Source organism: Panicum virgatum, chromosome 3K (assembly GCF_016808335.1).
Source record: "Panicum virgatum strain AP13 chromosome 3K, P.virgatum_v5, whole genome shotgun sequence".
Lineage (NCBI taxonomy): Eukaryota > Viridiplantae > Streptophyta > Magnoliopsida > Poales > Poaceae > Panicum > Panicum virgatum.
The window spans coordinates 58,338,631-58,346,560 of NC_053138.1; the positions used below are offsets into that span (position 1 = coordinate 58,338,631).

At 50.2% G+C, this 7,930-nt stretch overlaps 2 protein-coding genes across 2 annotated transcripts; both read left to right on the forward strand.

Moving 5' to 3' along the window:
* Positions 1 to 2,277: 2,277 nt before the first annotated feature.
* On the forward strand, positions 2,278 to 4,497 carry LOC120699905 (probable polyamine transporter At3g19553). Its single transcript, XM_039984020.1, has 3 exons — positions 2,278 to 3,449; positions 3,564 to 4,073; positions 4,193 to 4,497. The coding sequence occupies exons 1-3, from the start codon at positions 2,488 to 2,490 to the stop codon at positions 4,260 to 4,262; spliced, it is 1,542 nt and encodes a 513-aa protein (XP_039839954.1). The 5' UTR covers positions 2,278 to 2,487; the 3' UTR covers positions 4,263 to 4,497.
* A 1,566-nt stretch (positions 4,498 to 6,063) lies between these two features.
* Positions 6,064 to 7,930, forward strand: LOC120699906. Its single transcript, XM_039984021.1, has 2 exons — positions 6,064 to 6,222; positions 6,511 to 7,930. The coding sequence occupies exon 2, from the start codon at positions 6,673 to 6,675 to the stop codon at positions 7,645 to 7,647; it is 975 nt and encodes a 324-aa protein (XP_039839955.1). The 5' UTR covers positions 6,064 to 6,222; positions 6,511 to 6,672; the 3' UTR covers positions 7,648 to 7,930.

The window sequence follows — 7,930 nt, forward strand, 5'->3', positions numbered from 1 at the left end:
TGTTTAAGAGAAGTTTAGAAAAAATTTCATATACAACTTAGCTCTTAATTAATTAGCTGCCGCTATAATTGGCTATAGCATGTTTTTGGACATTAATAGCTAAGTGCCTTAACTGGCTATTTAAAACATTGTTGTCCACTCAAATATCAAGAAATCAAAGGGCTCATTTTCACTATCCTTGGGAGGTATCCAAAAGTCTAAATTAGTGCATGCAGATTAAGAGTTTGTTTGGAACAATAGAAAAACAGAGGAAATGAAAAAAAAACATGAATAGAATAAATGTGTGGTGTCAAAACAGAGGAATGGGAAAACGCAGAAAAGAAACATAAAACAGTGATTGGAACCATACAATATGCTAATGTAGGAAAGCTAAGACATCACAATAAATTAAAAATGTTATGTACTTAGCGATGATCTAAACATCATAGAAATGTTATTATAATGGACCATTTAACTACTTTATATACACCTTTTTTAAGCACTCAGAGCACTTGGAATCGTGTAAAAACTCGTATGGGCACCTATGCTAACCACACACTAAGACATGGATCATAGGTGAGGCTGCCCGAGAAGTCTCAAAACACATCTACCGCGCACAACACAAGCACTCATGCCCCGCCCCCCACCCACCCACACACACACACTCAAAAAAAGATGATTAAAAATTATTTCACATCAAGTTTTTATCTCAAATAATTTTAATCGTCTTTATTTTAAGTAAACTTTTGTTCCATTTTTTTTGAAAGGAACCTTTGTTCCATTTGTGATTTGTGAAAAGGAGATGTATTACTTTATCATGTCTTCTCTTAAAAAATGTGATTCCATTATTGCTAACCGCAAGAAGTAGAGTGGTTTGACTAATTTGCTCAAACTCAGAAGGTGCTCTTTGATAGATTTATTGTTACAGAAGTTGTATAATTATAAAGTTACTTGCAAGGACAAAAAAGTTCACATTTCTTTATTTTTTCCCTTTGAAAATAATATGGAGGGATCTGACTTTCTGTTAGTTTTGAGGACTCTCCTTTTAAGATAAAATTTTAGATTTTACCGAAGGGTAAATAAATGAATCGTTTGATATGGATTGATGACATATTGGGGCTGAATGAAAAGTCAAAGTAACAAAGACACGATAGGATAATCCTCGGTCTCTCGTTGCAAATTGGCATACCATGTGTATGCTATCCGTCTACTGGTGTTGCTAGACTAAATAAACCAAGTTGCGACAAGACTTCTTTGCCTTGCCTTGACCCGCGGATCAAACTTGGGGGTAGCTGGGGTGGGTTGGGGGCCTTGAGGCCCTATGCGTTGGAAATGACATTGCTCATGTTCAAATATAGTAGCATGCTGGATGCAGATGTTAATATAGCCAACTGCTGACTAAATAGAAGTGCTATGTCATACACAGCCTACAATACAGCCAGCTAGTATAATGGGTTGGCTATTAGATTGAGTGAGAGGAGTATATATATTTAAATGTATCTATTCAATGGTTCCATATGCATACGATCATATGTGGAGTGCATCTCTGTGGCCATTCATCAAACAACATATATATGAACCTGGCAAATAAGCTCATCCAACCATCACACATGCAAAAATACTAAAACTGTAAGCAACAAACCATCACACATGCCAAAATACTAAAACTGAAGCAACGACATAGTTCACTTTAATATCCAAATAGCTACACACCTAGCTACACACCTTTTTCTGATTTCGTTGTGAATCTTGACACATGTATTGAACATCCAGAAATTCAACTAGTCATACAAACCACAGTGCGAACCAGGGTCTTAATCTCGGTTGGGTGCCAAGTCCACCCTTTATGACGTTGTGTTTATTTGGATAATTTTTTTTCCTAATTCTGCTAGCACGATCTCTAATTCTGTTAAATTGTTTCAATGAATTTTGCCACGCGTGGTCGGGTGTGATTTGCATGCCGCCAAAGGCACGGCCACTTTGGACGCGGTTTTCTACTCTCATCCATTGACCGAAAAATTAAAAAGGAAACATGAGATCATATTAGGCTACAACCCAATTCAGTGAAAGAAGCAGGCAGGTAAACAGCCTAACACAAAAGTACAATTAGAAAAAGAAAAAAAATAATAGAAAGAACTGAGAGTTGAATGAAAGCGACAAGAAGTACCAATAATATGGACTACCTTTACCGTTTACACAACCAACCATGACAATAGATGTCATGTGGGCCCACTGTCAGCTCTAAAAGTCGCAGGAATGGATCCCAACTCCCTACCGCTTGCATCCAAGAATCTTCCAAGTCGCCGGGACCAGATTTCCGGCCCCACCTGTCATTCTCCCAACCAATCCCGTAACATCTCTACCACTACCAGCAACAGCCAACACGCCACCACTCCTCTCATCCTCAGCTCACCAGCCCGCACCTCCCCTCTGATTCGTCAGCTCCTCTCTCTGCCTGCGCGCGCGCGGGGCGCCGGCCGCCGGGCGGCGTCGGCGGCCGTTGACCCGATGACCGGCTCCCCCGCGGATCCGCCGGAGCGCCCGCGCCCGCGGCTGACGGTGCTCCCCCTCGTCGCGCTCATCTTCTACGACGTCTCGGGCGGGCCCTTCGGCATCGAGGACTCGGTCCGCGCGGGCGGCGGCGCGCTGCTCCCGGTCCTCGGCTTCCTCGCCCTGCCCGCCCTCTGGTCGCTCCCGGAGGCGCTCGTCACCGCCGAGCTCGCCTCCGCGTTCCCCACCAACGCCGGCTACGTCGCCTGGGTCTCCGCCGCCTTCGGCCCAGCCGCGGCCTTCCTCGTCGGCGTCACCAAGTGGGCCTCGGGCACGCTCGACAACGCGCTCTACCCGGTGCTCTTCCTCGACTACCTCCGCGCCGGCGGCGCGCTCGCGCTCGCGCCGCCCGCCCGCTCGCTCGCCGTCCTCGCGCTCACCGCCGCGCTCACCTACCTCAACTACCGCGGGCTCCACCTCGTGGGCCTCTCGGCGCTCGCGCTCACCGCCTTCTCGCTCTCCCCGTTCGTCGCGCTCGCCGTGCTCGCCGCGCCCAGGATCCGCCCGGCCCGCTGGCTCGCCATCGACGCCGCCGCCGTCGACCTGCGCGGCTACTTCAACTCCATGTTCTGGAACCTCAACTACTGGGACAAGGCCAGCACGCTCGCCGGCGAGGTCGAGGAGCCCAGGAGGACGTTCCCCAAGGCGGTGTTCGGCGCCGTCGGGCTCGTCGTCGGCGCCTACCTCATCCCGCTGCTGGCCGGCACCGGCGCGCTGCCGTCGGATACCGCGGCCGAGTGGACCGACGGCTTCTTCTCCGAGGTCGGCCAGAGGATCGGCGGGCCCTGGCTGCGTGTCTGGATCCAGGCCGCCGCCGCCATGTCCAACATGGGCCTCTTCGAGGCCGAGATGAGCAGCGACTCCTTCCAGCTCCTCGGCATGGCCGAGATGGGCATGATCCCCGCCATCTTCGCCCGCAGGTGAAACTGAAATCCAATTCTTCTTCTTCTCATTCTTCTTTTTTGGTAGCGAAATGTGAAGCTTTCAATCAATCGACAAAAAATTGAATCTTCTTGTGAATTGCGATGATGCAGGTCCAAGCACGGGACGCCGACGTTCAGCATCCTGTGCTCGGCGATGGGGGTGGTGATCCTCTCCTTCATGAGCTTCCAGGAGATCATCGAGTTCCTCAACTTCCTCTACGGGCTCGGGATGCTCGTGGTCTTCGCCGCCTTCGTCAAGCTGCGCGTCAAGAACCCGGACCTCCCCAGGCCGTACCGGATCCCCGTCGGCGCCGCGGGGGCCGCCGTCATGTGCGTCCCGCCCGTCGTGCTCATCACCACCGTCATGTGCCTCGCGTCGCCCAGGACCGTCATCGTCAACGCCGCCGTGGTCGCCGCCGGCGTCGCGCTGTACTACGGCGTCGAGCACGCCAAGAGGCGCGCGTGGGTCGAGTTCCTGGAGCCCGTGCCGCCGCCGCCGCCTGACAGCTCGCACGGATCCCCCGCGGCGTCCGACGCCGCCGACGTCGAGGACGTCCGCGCCGGGCTGCTCGCCGACGAGCCGTCCGACGACGAGGAGGCATCAGCGAGGTCGCGTAGCGCGTAAGATTTGGCATTTGCGCATCCATAGGGACGGATTCCGTTCAGTGTACAGTGGTTTCAGTAAATATATTTGGATGTAATGTAAAGCGTTCAGTTACACGGCGCGAATTCTTGTGCAGTGTTGAGATGACAGCGTTCACGGGGAATTCAGAAACAGCAACCCAATCGCTCCTGAAGTCTGAACCCTGAAAGTGAGGATACGTCTCGACTGCAGTCAACTTCATACTTCAGTAAAGTGGCACAACACAGAAAGTTTTGTATCGTAACATTCAGAAGAAATATGCTAATTTTATTATGAGGTAAACTAAGTCTGAAGGAAAGATAGTTCCATCCGAGGTGTTGTTCTGAAGTTTTGAGCTTGAGCCATTCAGCCATGAACTCTGAACTCTGAAGGCAAGTTTTTCAGCCTACTCCACCAAAAAATCTGCATCAAACAACTGGAAATGACTTGTCAGCACCGCATGGAAACCATGCAATAATGTAATGATCAATGATGTGTACCATGGCCGTGTTTGGTTTTTTGCGTGGAATTACTGTAGCACGCTTTTGACCGCTAATTTAGAGTATCAAATGAAGTCTAATTACAAAATCACCTCCACAACCCCACGTGTAAATCGCGAGACGAATCTAATGAGGCCTTTGACCGCGCGATTTGAGGATTGTTACTGTAGCATTACTGTAGCAAATCATCGATTAATTACCGTCATTAGATTCGTCTCGGAAAGTTACACTCATCCCTGAAAAGGTTTTGCAAATAGACTTCATTTAGTACTCTATGCATGCGAGATTCTCTTCTCCGGAAACATGTCAATTCGATTCCATAAATTCGTCACAATCGCCCCAAAAAAAAACAGGGCACGTGGGGTTGCGTGACTGAACCAGCATTTTTCGTCTGAAGGATATGCATACCAATAATTCAGAACGTGGCGAACTAGATGCACACTTGGCGAACAGGATGCTACTGGCCTGCTGCAGGTGTACGACATCGGTTAAATGGCCAAGTAATTTTACATTTTCTGTTCATGTTTTGTATAGCTACAATTATACAAAATGCATAATATTTCGCTAAAAGGCGAAAGATATCAAGATTAGCACCACAACTGTTTTGTTTGCTCAATCAACTTCACTAGATTTTTTTTCCATAAAGGAAGTGTTTTTAGAACAGTTATTTGAAAAAGCGAAGTAAAAATCGCTGCTATTTGTAAATTCAGTGAACTGTGTTAGGTGATTCTTCTTCTCCTCCTCAAAGTCCAGACAACTGTTCTTCTGAAAATAGTGTTGAAGCGCATTGATTTAGTGCATCAGTCTAGCCTATGCACCACGGCAGCAGCATCCCCATATCGTTAGGCCAAAACAGGATAGAAAGTGCCGCAAGTAGTTGTTTGGTCTCGTGCACGACGCAGAATTTTGCAGAGGTGGAACGATGCCAAAATTCGTCAATTGACATATCTGAAGAATATCAATCTCCCATTTCAGAATGATCGACAACTTTGACGTAATTATTCGATATTTCTACTGCAAAAAAAAATATTTGTCTACACATATTTATATACAAACAATAACAATAACAATAACATGCTTCATTTACTTTTGAGGACGCTATTCTCACCATACTTAACTAAATATCTAATCAAATTAAATGTAGTTAATCAAAGCATCCACGGTAAAAATAGAAGCACTTGGTTATTCTGTAACGAGGTTCCAGTGTTTCTGTTTCATGTATTCCTCAGAATAGTGCTAAAACTCACTTTGAACACTATTTTTTTCCACTTATCTGGCCAGTTGTAATTCTTTCCGTCACCACATTCACAGTGTGATGAATCCGCACGTGCCGCGCTGACGCCAGCAGGAGCAAACCCAATGATGCCTCACGTGAGACGCCGCCTCGTGCTCGCAGTCGGCGACCAGCAGCGCGCTGACCGCGGTCTGACAGGCGGGCCCCACCCGCCAGGGAGACATTAGCCCGACAGGAGGGGCGCGTAATTGCGCCCGCGCCCCCCAAATAGGCGCCACCACTGTTCATCGCCCCCAAACCAAACCAATAATTTGGGGAAAAAATCTCCAATTGCGGCGGCCGCCGGAAAATAAAAGAAATAATTTGTCCCGATCTTTCCCACCCCAACTCCGACTCGCCGGAACCCTAGCCGAGGTGAGTTCCCCCGCCGTTTCCAACACCCCCCCCTCAATTTCTCGCTCCCGTGCCCGAATCCGCCACGCCGATTTGGTGCCGAGCTCGCCGGGATTCGCGGCGGCCTCGCTCCCGGCCCGGAGAAGCCCCGCCCGGGCTTTCTCGGGGCTCGGCTCCGAGGGTCGGTCTCGTGAGCCCTGTCGCTGAATTCGGCCGTGGAGCGGGTCCACGGCCTCCCGAGCTGGTGTGGGTGTGTCTCGAGGCGATTCTCGCCGTGCTGAATCGCTGCTTCTCGATCTGGTTCCGCAGGTCGGGGATAGCTCCGGGCAGTGCTCGAGCGCTCGCTTCAAGCGGCGAGCTCGGCCGTCGCGGATCGCTGGAGCCCGAGGGCGGCGCCTAGGGTTTGCTCGTCCCCGGAGCTGCTCGGCGGGATCATTCGCGGGGCTGCATTTGGGTGCCGCCGCCGGCGAGATGCAGCCGCCGCACAGGAAGTTCGCGCGCGTCGACACGCTCGAGCTCAAGGCGCGGATCGTCAAGCTGCTCGGCCACCAGCGCGCCGAGCTCTACTTCCACAGCCTCAGGAGGTTCCTGGGCGGTCAGCTCGGCAAGGACGAGTTCGAGAAGATCTGTGTTGCTGCGTTCGGGAAGGAGAACATCAGGCTCCACAATTTCCTCGTCCGGTCCATCCTCGGCAATGCGTGCACGGCGGATGGGCCGCCGCCGAGCAAGCAGGCGCCCACCGGGAACTCGCAGACGAGCACGGTGACCAATGGGACTCTAACCAATGGGTTGCTGCCGGCGAGGAGAGGGAGGCCTCTGACCAAGAGGTTTGGTGACAAGCCGAGCCCGATCGGCAAGTCTCCGCTCGGCCATCCGGGGGCTGGGGAGTTTGTGTCAGCTGGTAGCAAGGCGCTGCAGGAGGTTATCTCTGTGGAGGATGGCGAGGAGGTCGACCAGGCCCGGGGTAGCCCGGTCTGCGTGCAGAGCCAGAGCCCGATCAGGGCTCCGCTGGGAGTTCCAAAGGCTCAGAATTCTCAGCCTTCAACATCCTTCTCTTTAGATGTGTGCTACAATAGTGGTGAGTTGCCAGATTCTCAGTCGCTGTCCAAGCTACTTGAGGATAAGTTGAAGGCTCAAGGTCTCAGCGTGCCCAAAGAAAGTGCTGATGTGTTGAACTCTGGGTTGAATGTGTACATGAGTCAGATGTTGAAGGCTTGTTTAGGTGTTGCGAAAGCAAGGGGAAACAACATGAGGATGCGCCAACCAAATGGGCGTACTGCTGCTGCTGCTGTAAGTAGTGGGCAGAATAATGGCTTTCCCTCGGAATCAGGCTGTTCTTACCAAGCTTCGTTGCTTGATCTTTGGACGGCAGTGCAATCCAATGGTCGATTAGTGGGATATGGTCTGGTGTGGGAGAAGATTTCTTCTCATCTCCACAACAGTTGATTGAAGGCAGCTAGTTTTCCTCTGATTTGTATCAGACCTTATGTTGGACAAGTGTAGGAAGTATATTTCAGCACCGTTTAACCTTGCTGTAGAAACTATAGGTAGTTAGGTTGAGGTAAAAGTGGAGTTTGAGTGTAGGGCTGGGTAGTGTACCCATGGTTGGTGAGGATGATACTTCTTAGGATGCAGTACATGATAGTGACCAGTGAGCTTTGTTTACCTGTGATTATTCACAAAAATAATAATAATAAAAGATTCTGGAATCTGTCTTGGCTTCTTTTCA

Coding starts and splice junctions, on each gene's coding strand:
- LOC120699905 (XM_039984020.1), top strand. CDS start 2,488: ATGACCGGCTCCCCCGCGGATCCGCCGGAGCGCCCGCGCCCGCGGCTG. Junction 3,450..3,563: donor CCCGCCATCTTCGCCCGCAG/GTGAAACTGAAA, acceptor GCGATGATGCAG/GTCCAAGCACGGGACGCCGA. Junction 4,074..4,192: donor TCAGCGAGGTCGCGTAGCGC/GTAAGATTTGGC, acceptor ATTCTTGTGCAG/TGTTGAGATGACAGCGTTCA.
- LOC120699906 (XM_039984021.1), top strand. CDS start 6,673: ATGCAGCCGCCGCACAGGAAGTTCGCGCGCGTCGACACGCTCGAGCTC.